Source organism: Callorhinus ursinus, unplaced genomic scaffold (genome assembly GCF_003265705.2).
Source record: "Callorhinus ursinus isolate GAN/ISIS: 27379988/994484 unplaced genomic scaffold, GSC_fseal_2.0 scaffold13, whole genome shotgun sequence".
NCBI classification, from domain to species: domain Eukaryota; kingdom Metazoa; phylum Chordata; class Mammalia; order Carnivora; family Otariidae; genus Callorhinus; species Callorhinus ursinus.
In genome coordinates, this window is record NW_027397075.1 from 17,375,330 (window position 1) to 17,393,130 (window position 17,801).

Consider the following 17,801-nt stretch of genomic DNA (forward strand, 5'->3'; position numbering starts at 1 on the left):
GAGAAATAATAAAGATCAGAGCAGAAATCAATGAAATAGAAACCAAAAGAACAGTAGAACAGATCAACGAACCTAGAAGCTTTTTCCTTGAAAGAATTAACAAGATTGATAAACCCCTCGCCAGACTTACCAAAAAGAAAAGAGAAATGACCAAATAAATAAAATCATGAGTGAAAGAGGAGAGATCACAACCAACAGCAAAGAAATACAAACAATTATAAGAACATATTATGAGCAACTTTATGCCAGAAAGTTAGATAACCTGGAAGAAATGGATGCATTCCTAGAGATGTATCAACTACCAAAACTGAACCAGGAAGAAATAGAAAACCTGAACAGACCTATAACCACTAAGGAAATTGAAGCAGTCATCAAAAATCTCCCAACAAACAAGAGCCCAGGGCCAGATGGCTTCCCAGGGGAATTCTACCAAACATTTAAGGAAGAATTAATACCTATTCTTCTGAAACTGTTCCAAAAAATAGAAATGGAAGGAAAACTTCCAAACTTGTTTTATGAGGCCACCATTACCTTGATCCCAAAACCAGACAAAGACCCCATCAAAAAGGAGAATTACAGCCCAATATCCCTGATGAACATGGATGCAAAAATTCTCACCTAAATACTAGCCAGTAGGATCCAACAGTATATTAAAAGGATTACTCACCACGACCAAGTGGGATTTATTCCTGGGCTGCAAGGTTGGTTCAACATCTGCAAATCAATCAATGTGAAACAATACATTAATAAAAGAAAGAATAAGAACCATAAGATCCTCTCAATAGATGCAGAAAAAGCATTTGACAAAGTACAGCATCCTTTCTTGATCACAACTCTTCAGAGTATAGGGATAGAGGGCACATACTTCAATATCATAAAAGCCATCTCTGAAAAACCCACAGTGATTATCATTCTCAATGGAGAAAAACTGAGAGCTTTCCCCCTAAGGTTAGGAATGCGGCAGGGTTGTCCACTATCACCACTGCTATTCAACATAGTATTGGAAGTCCTAGCCACAGCAATCAGACAACAAAAAGAAATCAAAGACATCCAAATCGGCAAAGAAGTCAAACTCTCACTGTTTGCAGATGATATGATACTTTATGTGGAAGACCCAAGACTCCACCCCAAAACTGCTAGAACTCATACAGGAATTCAATCAAGTGGCAGGATATAAAATCAATGCACAGATATCAGTGGCATTCCTATACACCAACAACAAGACAGAAGAAAGAGAAATTAAGGAGTCAATCCCATTTACAATTGCACCCAAAACCATAAGATACCTAGGAATAAATCTAACCAAAGAGGCAAAGAATCTGTACTCGAAAATTATAAAATACTATAAAAATACTATAAAAATTATAAACTATAAAATACTATAAAAAACCTATAAAATACTATAAAATATATAAAAAAGAAATTGAGGAAGATTCAAAGAAATGGAAAAACATTCCATGCTCATGGATTGGAAAGACAAATTTTGTGAAGATGTCAATGCTACCTAGAGCAATCTACACATTTAATGCAATCCCTATCAAAATACCATCCACTTTTTTCAAAGAAATGGAACAAATCCTAAAATTTGTATGGAACCAGAAAAGACCCTGAATAGCCAGAAGAATGTTGAAAAAGAAAAGCAAAGCTGGTGGTATCACAATTCCGGACTTCAAGCTCTATTACAAAGCTGTCATCATCAAGACAGTATGGTACTGGCACAAAAACAGACACATAGACCAATGGAACAAAATAGAGAGCCCAGAAATGGACCCTTAACTCTATGGTCAGCTAATCTTCGACAAAGCAGGAAAGAATGTTCAATGAAAAACAGTCTCTTCAACAAATGGTGTTGGGAAAATTGGACAGCCACATGCGGAAGAATGAACCCGGACCATTTCCTTACACCACACACAAAAATAGACTCAAAATGGATGAAAGACCTCAATGTGAGACAGAATTCCATCAAAATCCTAAAGGAGTACACAGGCAGCAACCTCTTCGACCTCAGCCGCAGCAACTTCTTCCTAGAGATATCACCAAAGGCACGGGAAGCAAGGGCAAAAATGAACTATTGGGACTTCATCAAGATAAAAAGCTTTTGCACAGCAAAAGAAATAGTCAACAAAACCAGAAGAACTGACAGAATGGGAGAAGATATTTGCAAATGACATATCAGATAAAGGGCTAGTATCCAAAATCTATAAAGAACTTATCAAACTCAACACCCAGAGAACAAATGATCCGATCAAGAAATGGGCAGAAGACATGAACAGACATTTTTCCAAAGAAGACATCCAAATGGCCAACAGACATATGAAAAAGTGCTCAGCATTGCTTGGCATCAGGGAAATCCAAATCAAAACCTCAATGAGATACCACCTCACATCTGTCAGCATGGCTAAAATTAACAAGTCAGGAAACGAGATGTTGGCAGGGATGTGGAGAAAGGGGAACCCCCCTACACTGTTGGTGGGAATGCGAGCTGGTGTAGCCACTCTGGAAAACAGTATGGAGGTTCCTCAAAAAGTTGACAATAGAGCTACCATATGACCCAGCAGTTGCACTACTGGCTATTTACCCCAAAGATACAAATGTAGGGATCCGAAGGGGTACGTGCACCCCGATGTTTATAGCAGCAATGTCCACAATAGCCAAACTGTGCAAATAGCAAAGATGTCCATTGACAGATGAATGGATAAAGAAGATGTGTTATATATATATAATGGAATATTATGCAGCCATCAAAAGGAATGAAGTCTTGCTATTTACAACAACGTTGATGGAACTGGAAGGTATTATGCTGAGCGAAATAAGTCAATCAGAGAAAGACAGGTATCATATCTCACTGATATGAGGAATTCTTAATCTCAGGAAACAAACTGAGGGTTCCTGGAGTGGTGGGGGGTGGAAGGGATGGGGTGGCTGGGTGATAGACACTGGGGAGGGTATGTGCTATGGTGAGAGCTGTGAATTGTGTAAGACTATTGAATCACAGACCTGTACATCTGAAACAAATAATACATTATATGTTAAAAAAAAATAGGAAGGGAAAAATGAAGTGGAGGAATTCTGAGGAGGAGATGAACCATGAGAGACGATGGACTCAGAAACAAACTGAGGGTTCTAGAGGGGAAGTGTGTAAGGGATGGGTTAGCCTGGTGATGGGTATTAAAGAGGGCATTACTGAATGGAGCACTGGGTGTTATATGCAAACAATGAATCATGGAACACTAATCAAAAACTAATGATGTAATATAGGGTGATTAACATAACATAATAAAATTAAAAAAAAAACAACCAAGGGCCAGAGGAAAAAGTCAAGGGAGAACTTTATTTATTTATTTATTTATTTATTTATTTATTTATTTATTTAAAGATTTTATTTATTTATTAGAGAGAGAGACCCAGCAAGAGAGGGAACACAAGCTAGGGGGAGTGGGAGAGGGAGAAGCAGGCTTCCTGCGGAGGCAGGGAGCCTGATGTGGGGCTCGATCCCAGGATCCTGAGATCATGACCTGAGCTGAAGGCAGACGCTCAACCGACTGAGCCACCCAGGCGCCCTTCAAGGGAGAAATTTAAAAAAATGCCTGAGACAAATGAAAATGGAGATACAGCATACCAGAACTTACAGGATGTAACAAAGCAGTTAGAAGAGGGAAGTTCATAGCATCACAGGCCTACTTTGATAAATGAGAAAAATCTCAATTGAGGGAGTAGAGAAAGAACAAACAAAGCCAAGGTTAGTAGAAGGAAAGAAATAATAGAGATCAGAGCAAAAGTAAATGTAATAGAGACTAAAAAGACAATAGAAAAGATCAATGTCACTAAGAGATGGTTCATTGGAAAGATAAAGTTGACAGACCTGTAGCAAGAATTACATACACAAAAAAACTCAAATAAATAAAACAAGAAATGAAAGAGGAGTTGGTATAGTGGATACCACTGGATCAAAGAGATACTATGAACAATTATGCACCAACAGATTGGATAACCCAGCATAAATGCATAAATTCGTAGAAACCTACAACCTACCAAGACTGAATCATGAAGAAATAGAAAAGTTGAACAGAACAATTAGTATTAAGAATTTGAATTGGTAATCAAAACCTCCCAGCAAACAAGTACAGGACCAGTTGGGTTCACTGGTGAATTCTGCCAAACATTCAAGGAAGATTTAATACCAATCCTTCTCAAATTCTTCCAAAAAATAAGAGAATACTTTCACACTCAGTTTTCAAGGTCAGTATTACCCTGATATAAAAACCAAAGATGGCACAGGAAAAGAAAATGACAGACCAATATCCTGATGAACATGCAAAAATTGTCAACAAAATATTAGGCAAACCAAATTCAGCAGTGCATTAAAAGCATGAAGTTCCTAGGAGAAAACATATGTGGAAACATCCTGGATATTGGTCTTGGCAGTGATCTGTTTTTGGATTGACACTAAAAGCAAAGGTGACAAAAGCAAATATAAACACGTGGGACTATATCAAACCAAAAGTCTTCTGCACAGTGAAGGACAACACCAACAAAATGAAAAGACTATGAAATGGAAGAAGATATTTGCAAATTATGTGTCCAATAAGGGGGTCATATCTAACATATATAAAGAACTCCTACAACTCAATAGCCATAAAAACCAAACTCCAATTAAAAATGGGCAGAGGACCTGAATAGACATTTTTCCAAAGACATGCGGACAGCCAACAGGTAATTATCAGGGGAATGTAAATCAAAACCACAATGAATTATAACCTCACACCTGTTAGGATGGCTAGTATCAGAAGACAAGAGATAGCTAGTGTTGGGGACAATGTAGAGAATAGGGAACCCTCATGCACCGTTGGTGGGAATGTAAGTTGCTGCAGCCACTGTGGAAAACAGTATGGAGGTTCCTCAAGAAACTAAAAATAGGACTACCGTTATGATCCCATAATTGCATTTCTTCATATTTGTTTAAAAGAAATTTATTTCTTTTACAACCCCACATTCTTTGCAACATTATTTACAAGACATAGAAATAGTACTATTGATGGATAAAGAAACTGCAATATGTATATAGGATGGAATATTATTCAGCCATAAGAAAATGAAATCTTGCCATTTGTGACAACATAGATGGACTTGACAGCATTATGCCAAGTGAAGTAAGTCATCAAAAGACAAATACAGTACGATTTCACTTATATGTGAAATGTAAAACAACAACAACCAAACTCAGGAATACAGAGAACAGGTTGGTGGTTGCCAGAGGCAGGGGTTGGGAGTGGGTAAAATGAGGGAAGGTGGTTAAATGTACAAACTTTCAGTTATAAATAAATAATGGGGACGCGATGTACAGCATGGTGACCGTTGTTAATAATAACGTGTTGTAGGGGCTTCTGGGTGGCTCAGTCTTTAAGTGTCTGCCTTTGGCTCAGGTCATGATCCCAGAGTCCTGGGATCAAGCCCCGCATCAGGCTCTCTGCTCGACGGGGAGGCTGCTTCTCCCCTGCCTGCTGTTCCCCCTGCTTGTGCGCTGTCTTTCTCTCTCTCTCTATCTCTCTCTCTGGCAAATAAATAAATAAAATCTTAAAAAAAATAATAGCATGTTGTAAATTTGGAAGTTGCTAAGAATAAATCTTAAAAGTTATCACAAGAAAAAAATTGCAACTATGTGATGAATGTTAGCTAGACTCATTGTGATGATCATTTTGCAGTATGTACAAATATCAGATCATTATGTTGTACACCTGAAACCAATACAATGTTATTTATTATGTCTCAATTTTAAAAAAGGAAGGAGCAGTAGAAAGTAATAATAGTCAAATGAGGACTGAAAATGCCCATTGAATTTACTGACATGAAGGATATGGTCACTTGAGTGCTATTTAAGTGGAGGTCCGAAACTCAACTAGAATAGATTAAGAAGTAGGAGTAGATGAAAAAATAGAATAGTGAATACATGCAACTCTTTTGAGAAGTTTGACTGTGAAGAAAGGTGACATAGAGCTCACCAACTAGAGGGAAATGTGGTCTTGGAATAGGTGAAGCTTGGTGGCAGCTCGAGCTTTATGGTGGGAGCTCGATCTGCAAAGGAGAATAGTTAATAATGCAGACTTGAGGGGATGGGGTCCAACGAAAGGGCGGAAAGGATTGGTTTGGATGGGAGGAGAAACAGCTCCCCTGTGAAGTCAGAGGGGCAGGAGGAAAGGACGGTGCCGGGGTGGGTTCGTTGGCTTACTTAGCACAGGCACGTTGAAGGAATTCCCATCTGGTGCATCTGTGTGCCCTGGGAAGTAGGCACGGAGATCCGTTGAAGGAGAGCGATTGGAAGGTGAAGGTGCAGGGCTTTGAGGGGCATCTGAGCTAGCCGCTGCAAAGCCAGATGGGCAAGTGAGCCAGGCCAACAGTAGGATTTCAGGTGAGTGTTCAGGGGCCATTTGTTATTCATTAATGTGGGTTTCGGAAGTTTCCAGTCCACTCGTGTTTGGGCCTTCGTGTAACAGCACAGAGCTGTGCAGACATAGGCACACTGAACATAGAGTTGGCTTCTTCCAGGGCCGCTCTTCTGCCTTGGAGATGAGGTCAAGGGTGAGCATTGAGGCTACTGGCAAGAGTGTTGTTGAAAGATAACGTAATTTCAGCGGGGTCAAGAGCAAGATGAAAAGCCGCAGAGGGATGATGGGTGGTAAGCCATGGGGTTATGAACTGGAGGTGCCGATGAGGTCGAGAAAAGTGGTGACGTCGGGAGTTCCGAGCAGGCTGGGAGAGGTTGGCTGACGCGGACTAAATAGGAGAGGGTGTTTAGAGAGTGGGGCGGGGTGTGGTGTCAGCCACCAGAATGATGGGGGTTTAATCCCGGGACAGTAGGCCCTCCCTGAGCCAGGGCTCCAGTCACTGAGCGGCCATGCTGGGGGCGGAAGCCGGTGAAGCCTGGAAGGGTCTGAGGTTGTGGGAAGGCATGCGCTCTGGGGGAGTGGTGTTTTTGGGGTTTTTTTTGAGAGGGCAAGTTGTAAGGATTTGGAAGTGGTGAACGGGAACAGGGAGGGAAACAAGCCCACTTTCGGATCTCGAGGCATTTATGGTGCTGGCTTATCAACAACGCCTGCCTGAGGGGCCTGCATGTGGGTGAGGTCTGGGAAGTCACCGGGCTCCCATTCAGGCATGGGAGTGAGCGGGAGAAGCTCTTGGAGTAGCCGTCAGGGAGAAAGGAAGGTTTGCACGGTTCTCTCACATACTTTCCACCAGAGCCCGTGTTTTGTCGTGCGGTCTCCTGAACGAGACTTCGTTTTCTCACCTTTCTCCATCCCACACCCGCAAGTAGAAACCGTACCGTCATTCACTGTTTGATTCCATGGAGCAAGATGGGCATGTGGCCTCTGATTATACAAATAGGGACATGTTCTCTCTCTCCTCCCCTCTGTGTCTCCTCTCAGTTATGATGCTTGGCTGAAATAGAACTTACTGGCTGTTTTGCCTGTACTTGTTTTGTTTGTAATTATTGTGTCTTACCCCCTACTTAATTATAGCTCAGTGCTGTATGCTACATAAATCTTCCTTAAATCAATGAGAAAGTGTTAAATTATTTGCTTTTGAAAAACTGCATTTTCAATAATTTCTCCATTCTTCATGCTGAGAATCCACCAATCAGGTAAGTCATAGAAGGAATCTGAGAAATAGGCTGTATGTGACTTTTCTGCATTTCTAAGCATTTTTTCTGACCTCAGTTATCAAACTATAGTAATAAAAAGTTTTGTTATGTTTTTCACATTTTAAAGATTTATTATGATAAAAATATTTATCTTTGTAAGCGCTTACTGTGTGCTTTTTTAAAAAAAGATTTTATTCGTTTGAGAGAGAGAGAGAGAGCACGAGCAGGGGGCGGAGGGAGAGGGAGAAGCAGACTCCCCGATGAGCAGGGAGCCTGATGCGGGGCTCGATCCCAGGACCCTGAGATCGTGACCTGAGCCGAAGGCAGACCCTTAACCAACTGAGTCACCAGGCGTCCCCTACTGCATGCTTTAAACATCCTTGTAACACTCCATGAGGTTCTCACTGTAACAGTCCTCGTTTCACAGCAGGGTAAAGAAAGGCTGGTGGGTTACTTACAAAGTAAATCACAGCACTGAGCGGCAAAGCTTCTAACTGCTTGGAATACAGGCGGTCTGACTCTCAGCCTGCGCTCTTAAAAACTGAAATTGTATCCTGATCCACCGTATGGCCTGGCATGTGGAATTGCCATGGCATTATTTATAGCTCTTGCTGGTTACTCAGTTAATAATGCTTTTCTTTTCAGATTACTTCCAAAAAATTGGAACTCAGCAAGATCCTTCAAAACCGAATTCTCCTAAGAAGAAAGAGAAATCAAAGAGAAAAAAGGATCAAACTCACACTTGTCCAAAGGTTAAGAAAAAAAGGCTTGTGTCATATGATACAACAGGTGCGTAGTATCACCAACCCAGCCTGTTCAGAAGACATGACATTTTTTTCAGATAACTTTGTGGTTTTATGTATTTGACTAGAAGAAACAGTCTTACTGAATTTTATGTGTTTGGTTGCTTAAAGAACTGTTAGTTTTTAAAAATCTTTTTGAAAATCTACAATATCTGTAGACTGAAAAATTGGCAGAGTCTGTACCCTGACTATGTTCTTAGGTAGGAACAATCTCTGAAGGTTATGGTTATAGAATTGTAAATACAGTTGTATGGCTTTGTTTTATCCTTTTAGTAAAACTTTGTGGTATCATTATATTTAATGATACGATACCACATTATATCTATATATAATATAGATATATTATATCTATACCATATATAACTCTGTGTCTTTGTCTGACACAGAGTTTAAATTCCCAAATAAATAATTCATTTAAATTGATTTTCCTCACTCATGTTTTCCAGTTTGTACTTTCTCTATACCTGAAATTCTTATTTGTATTAATATCTTAAGTTTGACAGGAAAAGGGAAACTTTTCTGTGTTTCACTGATACACTGTGGTCCGAGGCCGATTAGTCATAAAGCTATTGAAACCTAAATAGGCTTCATGTTTTTAAAAAAGATCTTCACTATTATAAATGCCTCCAATGGCACAAAACCTGCATGCCTTGTCTACTCCCCTCCCAGCAAGTGCAGACAGCAGCTGTGCTTTGATGGAGCTTTGCTCCTAGGACTAGGTCAGTCTATGTGGCATTTTTGAGATGCAATAGGAATGTAAAAGGAGATTTTCGTGGGTGAGCCTGCCCTAATCTGATGAGGCTTTAAAAGAGACCAGAGCAGTAGTAGATGCCACGCTGCTGCCTTTGAAGGGGCAGACTGCCATGCTGTGGAGAGGGCCCTGGGGCAAGGACCCCAAAGCAGACTCTCGTGGCCGACAGTAATGCCTGGTCAACTGTTACCCAGGCATGCAGCCCCTGAGAAATGACTTCTGCCAACAACCCAGGGGAGCTTGGAGGCAGTTCTTTCCCTAGCCCTGTTTCCAGGTGAGGGCCTCGTCAGCCAACACATTCATGTCAGCCCTGTGAGACCCTGAGCAGAGGACCAGCTAAAATTTGCTAGATACCCAACCCCTGGAAATTGGAGGGTCAATAAACCCCCAGTCTGCGGTAATTTGTTATACGGCAGTAGAAAGCAAGTATGGAAGTAAAGTCGTAAACAAGTAGCTCAAGGCCCTCCCCTTTCCGCTGCTGTCCTCAGTTCCAGTTGGGCCAGCTGACGGTCACACTCACATGGGTAACTGTCCTTTTCATGGATGCTACATTTATATTTGTCCATTGCAGGAGTTTAAAAATTTGTCACATAGGTTTTGACACTCTTTCCTTCTAAAGTCCCGAAGCCTTGCTCCTGTCCCTTTAAATGAAGGCCTGATTTAGTGACTCAGTTCTAACCAATAATACAGTGGACGTGACAGTTTACAGTTGTACAGAGTAGAACATGGTGGAGTGATGCTCTGTGCCCTCCAGGACTAAGTCAGGACAGACATAGAGATCCTGTCTCCTGCACGCTCTCTGGGGGCCGCCTTACAAAAGGCCCTGCAGAGAGGTCCACTGGAGAAAGAGTTAGACCTCCTGCGCATCGCCACGTGAGGGAGCTGACCGGGGAAGGGGTCCTCCAGCCCCAGGAAAGCCTTCAGCATTTTGCTTGCAGCCTCATGGGAAACTGAACTCCTGACCCATAGAAACGGTGAGATAATAAATACTTGTTTTAAACCTCTACATTTTAGGACAGTTGCTAACACATCAATAGATACCTAATGCATCCATAAAACATACGGCATTATTTTGTGTATACAGAAGTGCACACACTGTATTGACCAGAATAAGCTAGATAGAGAAGAATATATGTGGTGTGATTCTACTTATAGAAAGTAAACACTAGGAAAAATTGGCCTGTACTCTTAGAAAGCAGGATAGTGGTGACTTCTGTGGGCATGGGCTGAAGTGGGAATAGGAACTGGGCAGGGTTTCAAGGCAGACTTCAGGAGGCCTAGTGATGCTATTTTTCTTGATTGTTCCAGTGCTGGTTCCAGGGTATATTAATGTCTGAAAATGCATCAAGCTGTATGTCTATGAATGACATGTGTACTTTTCTGTGTGTATGTTATACTTCAGTAAAAGCTTTAAAATGTGCACATACATGATGTTTTATTGTGTCCTTTTGTAACCTGTCCTTTTGAGATCACTCATGTTGTTGTGTGCTTTTGGAATTTACTCTCTCTTTTAAGCTGAGTTTTTGTCTAGAATGTCCTCTTTTCTCTTTTTGCCCCTCTCAAGCCTTATGTCAAGATCCATTTTTATGAGACTTCTGTAAAGCTCTCAGTGAGGTCCCTCGTCTGCAGTGATCCTCTCCTTGGAGTTAACACAGTACTTACTAGCAGTATGGCTCATTTGACAGTTTCTGTATGTTATCTTTCATTATGAGGACACATTCACATGGTGGAATAATATCATTACTTATATTCTAAACTCCAAGGCAGCAGAAGTTCTGTTTTAAACCTTTTTTTTTTTTTTTTTTGAGAGAGGAAGAGAGAATCCCACACAGACTCCATGCCCAGTGCAGAACCTGATGTGGGCTCGATCTCATGACCCTGAGATCATGACCTGAGCTGAAATCACTAGTCAGATGCTTAACCACCTGAGCCACCCAAGGGCCTGTCTTAAACTTCTTAAATGAACGGTTTTATTTTCATTCTAAAGATATGTGATTTTACCCTTAAATGCCGAACTCTTCATTAAGCACTGTCTTCACTGTTACTCCTGTTGAAGGTTCTGTCCAGTGATCGTGCTTCTTCGAGGCTATAAGATTAGAAGGTGAGGGCACTGGAAGCTCAGCCCGGCGCTCACTGATGAGGTTTTATTGTGTCTATAACAGAACGGTTGTGTTACGCCTTTCTCCCTCTCTCTTTTTTTCCCCATGGTTTTTTCCTCTTGAAAGTTACAATTTCCTGACCTTACTTCTGGTACTTGTATTCTTGACTCACTGTGAAAGTGGAATACAAGCTAGTCTCCTCATAGTTCTGATATGAAGAATAGCCATCTTGGATCATACCATACACCCAGCATGCTAGGACAGTGTTTCACCCTGCCATGCTAGGTGTATAATGGATTGTCTCATTTTAGTAAATATCTGTGATTTTCTTTCTTTCTTTCTTTTTTTTAAGATTTATTTATTTGTCAGAGAGAACACAAACGGGGGGAGCAGCAGAGGCAGAGGGAGAAGCAGGCTCCCCGCTGAGCAAGGACTGACCTCACGACCCTGGGATCACGACCTGAGCTGAAGGCAGACGCTTAAACGACTGAGCCACCCAGGCATCCCTATCTATGATTTTCTGAATTAATCTGGCTTTTTAGAAAAATTTCCCCCCAGCATTTTGGAGGATACATATTTTCTTTAAGTTTACTACTTATTCCGAAAAATCATTATTTTAAATTTGTCCTAAATCGCTTCCATTCTCCAGTGGTCTCTATCATTTCATTAAATCTGCCGGTCGCCACCAAGAATGGATGTGTTAATTTATGCTTTTGCAATATTGCATAAGAGGAATACCGTGGTCAGCAGTTGATATTTTCTTTTATTTTTTAAGATTTTATTTATTTATTCATGAGAGACACAGAGAGAGAGAGAGAGAGAGAGAGAGGCAGAGGGAGAAGCAGGCTCCCAAGGAGCAGGGAGCCCGATGCGGGACTCGATCCCAGGACTCTGGGATCATGACCTGAGCCAAAGGCAGACGCTTAACCATCTGAGCCACCCAGGCGCCCAGCAGTTGATATTTTCTAACTTAATTTTTTGCAAGTCTGGTGGGTGAGAATGGCTTTTTCGTTTCATTGTAATTTTAATTTATTATTTTCTGATTACTAATGGGGTTGAATATTTTTTGGTATGTTTACTGGCCATTTGTCTTTTCCAGTAAATCATTCACCATTCTATCAAAATGTTTATTTCTTATTGGGAAGAACTCCTTAAATATTTGATATATTAATCCCTGGCTTCTTATGTAGGTTATAAACATTTTATTCTAACTTGATAATTACGGTGGCTTTTCTGCTGTATAAATTGCCAAGTTTGAAGAAGTCAAATTTATTATTATTTTTTTTAACATGCTTTGATTCTTTTTTCAGGAACATATATTTTCTTCTAATATATCTGTAATTTCCTTTTCCACATTTACTTCTATAATCCTTCTATAATTTATGCTTGCATATAACTGCACAGTTTTCTAAATGTCTAACCACTTTCCCATTATGATTTATGAAGTTAATGATTTGAAATAACCTTTTTTCACTTACTAGATTGTCTTGTGTAAGTGGTCCTATCTCTGGTCTCTAATTGGTTTTGCCGATCTGTTTTCCTAAACTGTCAGCATAGGAAGGTGATTTTGATAGGTGTGCGTTGTTACAGCCTAGTATGTGTGGCTTACCGCTCAGCTGGACGTAAACACCTTGTGCTGTCCCTTACGCTAGTGTCAGCCCCTCCCCTTCTCTCTTCTATACCTAATACTAACTAGCTTTCTTCTCAATTATGTATTTTAAACTTCTCTCCTGTTTAAGCAACTGAGGGTCCAGACTAGGGTGAGAGAGGTGAGGTGCCTAGGGCCCAAGGTTAGAAGAAGACTTTACTCTTAGGGTTGTGTAGGACCATATCCTGGTCCTGACGTAGTTTTATACTACAGTTCCTGTCCTATTTAGTCCTGAGTTAAGAAGCTGTTTTGATCAGTTGGTGTTTATGATTTCTAGAGAACCAGAAATCTTGAACAACTTCATAGCATTGCTGGTTTTGCCAGCAGGGTTTCTGGGTTGTTCTCTTCCCGTGATTTGTTTTATCAAGAAAAGCAGAAGGGCTAAGAGGACAAACTGTAGAGCATGGTGAATAAAAGCCAAGAAAAGGGAATGTTTCAAGAAGGAGATAACTCATTAGCTGCTAAGAGATCAAGAAAGAAGGTCTCAGGGGCACCTAGGCGGCTCACTCAGTAAAGCGTCCCAACTCTTGATCTCAGCTCAGGTCTCGATCTCAGGGTTGTGAGTTCAAGTCCCGCCCTGGGCTCCAAGCTGGGTGTGGAGCCTACTTGGAAGGAAGAAAGGCAGGAAGGAGGGAGGGAGGCTAGGAGGGAGGGAGGGGTCTCTTGCATGAGAATCTTTAGGGAGAATATTTCTACCTTGCATGGTCATCACTTCTTTCCTGATCCTACTGCTTCCGCCCCATCTTAGGCTTTTCTTAAGAAAAGCCTTCTAACTGGCTCCTGTTCGAGAGTCTTCTCGTGCCAGCTACCTGTGTAGCTGTGGAATTAGGTCTTTTGAAATATCTTTCTTAAATGGAAAACATATTATTCCTTTTTTCCAGCTTCTGTTAAAATTAAATTTTAAGCTATACTTTCTCGTCTAATTATATAGTCTTTGTGTAAACTTTAAGTATAAGTTTCCATTTAAATTTTTTCTCTATGTAGAAATATTTGGATATTATACATTACCCTTAAGTGATGCCTATACTCACACTTACATTAGATCTTTTTTTTAACGTTCTAAACCAGAACCAGAGGATGACGATGTGACAAGACATATTATAAGGCTAAGAGAGAAGTTTGGTTGGCAAACGATGTTACCACAGCACTGTTTGGAGTATAAAAGTTCCAAAATTGCAATTCAGAAGATTATTCTAAAGGTATTAGTCTGTTTTATCCCGTTTTGTACTATAAAGGTTAATATTTAAAACTGTACTTTAATCTTAATTTCATTCACTTCACATATTAAAATTCGACATTATTACATCAATACTGACTTACAATCATCGTTTCATCGTGAATGCTTGTGACAGTGTTGGGCATCATTTCACTTGTCTTATTTCAGGGACGGAGAGCAGATAAAGATAAATGCCTGAAATCTGAACGTACTCTCCTATTCCTGTTCATCAGGGGTTTTTTTGTGAGTTAAAAAGAAATGCTAATGTACTTCTGTAACATTGGATCCTCGCTCTTACTTCCTGGTACCCAATTCTCTATCGCATTTTCTTTGTATTTCCTCATCCTTTCTTCTTCGGAGAAGTTTTAGCATGTGCAGGGTCACATGACCAGAGGGTGCAAGCAGCGCCGAGAAGTAAGGTCTGCCTCCTGTGTCCCTCTTCATTACAAGAGATGGAAGATTGCTCAGGATCATCTATAACTACTTTTAGACCCAGGATTCTCAGTTCCCAGGCAGTCACATCAGCATCACCTTGGAGCTTATTAGTCATGCATAGTCTCATCTCTACCCCAGACCTTCTGAATCAGAAACTCTGGGAGTGGGGCCCAGTGATCTGTACTTTATGAAGCTCTCCAGGTGATTCTGATGCACAATTAAGAACTGTTGTTCTAGACCAGGGGCCAGCTAATTTTTTCTGAAAAGTGTCAGATAATAAATGTTCTAGGCTTTGCAGGCTCTCTGATCTCTGTTGTAATTACTCAGGCCTGTCACTGTAGTGCAGAAGCAGCAACAGACATAAGCAAATGGGTGTGGCTGTGTTCCAATGAAACTTTACAGAGTCCTGGCCAGAGTTTGCAGACCCCTGCTCTAACCTGTTACCAGGAGGATAAATGGTCCTGGAACCATTGTCAGAGGCAGTATTAATGTAAAGCAGAGTATCATGCATAACGGAAGCAGAGTCACCCAGCTTTGAATCTCTATTTATATGCTCACTGTGTGGTTTTGGGCTAGTTCCTGACCTCTCTGAGCTTCAGCTTCTTTGAGCTTGAAATGGAAATAATAGTACTTAACCTTAGAGAGTCGTGAAAATTAAATGAGGAATGCAGGTGGCATGATGTCTGGCACATAATGGGCATGGTAATTTAGAAAACACATAGCTGTGCAAGAGCCAGATGTCCTTGGACTCACTGATAAGGGAGGTTTCATTTGTTTGTAAAGAAAAGATTGAGAATTTGAAAAAATACTTGCTTTTAATTCAAAAACAATAATTTAATTGGAATGTATTATGCTTCTCATAAGTGGGTGATCTAATTACATACATGACCCATTTGGATAATGGTGTCTACATTAAGTTACTAGTATCCTCAACTTTCGGGAACATAGAACAAAAATGCCTCAAGTGGCCACATAACTGTAACCAAGCCACGTACTATACAAATCATCACCTGGAGCTTATTTGTTTCATTTTACTTGCAGTTTCTAAACTTGTTTCTTAAGGTTTCCGGGTGCGTATCCTATCAGAGGTCAGAATAAGACAGTGAGGGGCGCCTCAGTGGTACAGTTGGTTGAGCATCTGACTCTTGGTTTTGGCTCATGTCATGATCTCAGGGAGTCTGCTTGAGATTTTCAGCCTCTCCCTCTGCTCCCCCCCGACACACACTCTCTCTCTCTCAAATAAATAAATCTTAAAAAAAAATAATAAGACAGTGAGCACTTGGGACGATTAGGGAGAAACAGTGAGTCTTCAATGAGGACAAAAACTTTTTTAAGAAGTAAAACTGGATTTGAAATTTTATTTTATTTTTTAATTTTTTATTTTTTAAAGATTTTATTTATTTGTTTGAGACGCAGAGATACAGAGAGAGAAAGCATGAGCAGGGAGAGAGGCAGAGGGAGAAGCAGGCTCCCCGCCGAGCCAGGAGCCTGAGGTGGGGCTTGATCCCATGACCCTGGGATCATGACCTGAGCCAAAGGCAGATGCTTAAACATCTGAGCCACCCGGGCGCCCCTGGATCTGAAATTTTAAATTCCAGTACTTAGAAAGTCTCAAAGTAAAAGAAAGAAATTTCACTTAAAATTTTTTCTTAATATTAAGTGGCTGATTTCTCAGTAATGCCAGGTAAATAAGAAAGAGGTGTTATAGTATATTGCAGTGTCTCAGAGCATGGGTTTAGTCAGACTTGTATTCACATCTCAACTTGCCCCTTCCTGTCTTTGTGACTTTTCCCAAATTACCTAATTTTTCAAAATATTAATTTCTGTGTCTCCTTAATGAGCTTAAAAAGATCATCATCCCTGCAGATAATTTAAAAGATTAAATTTAAGAGATTAAATTCTTGTGTATAATGTATATGAAACACTTGTTACTTATTAAATATTATTTACTTCACAAATATTAGTTATTATTATAATACTAAGCCACCATCATTATCAAAATAAATGATTAACATGCTCCAAAAGCTGGTATTGGCAGACAAATTTACTGAAAGTGGGACATGTGTGTTAAAGATATATTGCCATGTTCTTTGTGTGAATAAGCATGCATTAGGCAGCATATAGATGAATTTTCATGAATGTTTCACCACATTATAAGAACGAAAATTACATATTTTAAATCTTTTGTAAGACTGATCTTGTTGAACTTTGGACACAATTTGATGTTAGCTTTCTTCAGTGATATTACTCTTAATTTTAATCTAAAATTGTTTCAATTTACTGAGTAATCTGTTGTTCAGCCATTTTATTACTTAATCTGGTCAAGTTAATTAAAATTTTTTTAACCTCAGGAACCTTTAACAGATGATGGAGAATTTGTATATTGCCTTCCTCGGAAAAATCATCAAGTTCTCTATAATCCATACGACCTTCAGGTGGTCTCTGCCCACAGAGCTAGACATTGCAAAGAATTTTGGATTATTACTGCATCATTTATCTCAAAGGTAATATAGAATGGGTGTTTTCGGCTTTTAGAATCATAATGGAAAAATATCTAATTTAGATTATCTTTGTATGTTTCAGATAAACCTGGTCATTTGAGGGATAGTTTATGGTTAAGATCCACTTCGGGAGAAAGTTACTTAACAGCAAGTTTTTTTCTTTTCTGTAGAGAGATAGGCTTAAGGATTCAATTTTTATAATATTTTTCATCTCAAATAATTTATTAAGTATAGTTTTTTTAAAGGAAACTAGACTACAGGGATTTGTTGACATAATAGGAATTACAATAGTAAAAGAAAAAAGTATTTCCTCGGGTTTGTCAGAAACTTCATCGCCAGATGTAGAAACCCCCATTACACTCTTACATAGCGCTCTGATACTTACCGCAAGTTGTAATTATAGAGTTACTTGTTTTGATCCTTTTCTTAGTGTCTGTCTGCTTCCCCCTACTCTCCCAGCCTCCTACACTGTAAGCACACGTGGGCAGGGCCATATCTGAATGAAGCAGATCTGTAGGTGTAGATGTGGAGATATTCCTGATGTGTATTATCAGCTGAAAATGGGAGGAACAATTTCTATGCACATAGGTACATATGTGCTGATATAGGCATACTTTTATTTCCAGAAAAAGTTTTTAAAAATGTTAACATTCAGATGGGAAGAGCAATTCTGGGGAAGGGAATTCTTGATGAAAGGCCTGTGGTTCTTGGA

At 40.0% G+C, this 17,801-nt stretch overlaps 1 protein-coding gene across 12 annotated transcripts in view; it reads left to right on the top strand.

The window, feature by feature from the left end:
- The window catches only part of DNAH14 (dynein axonemal heavy chain 14), a 342,249-nt gene that overhangs the window by 21,242 nt on the left and 303,206 nt on the right, over positions 1-17,801 (top strand). For all 12 annotated transcript variants that reach the window (XM_073899845.1, XM_073899844.1, XM_073899854.1 and 9 more), the window contains 3 exons: positions 8,282-8,425; positions 14,006-14,136; positions 16,940-17,092. In XM_073899845.1, the coding sequence (XP_073755946.1) occupies positions 8,282-8,425; positions 14,006-14,136; positions 16,940-17,092 (428 nt within the window). The remainder of the gene's footprint in view (positions 1-8,281; positions 8,426-14,005; positions 14,137-16,939; positions 17,093-17,801) is intronic.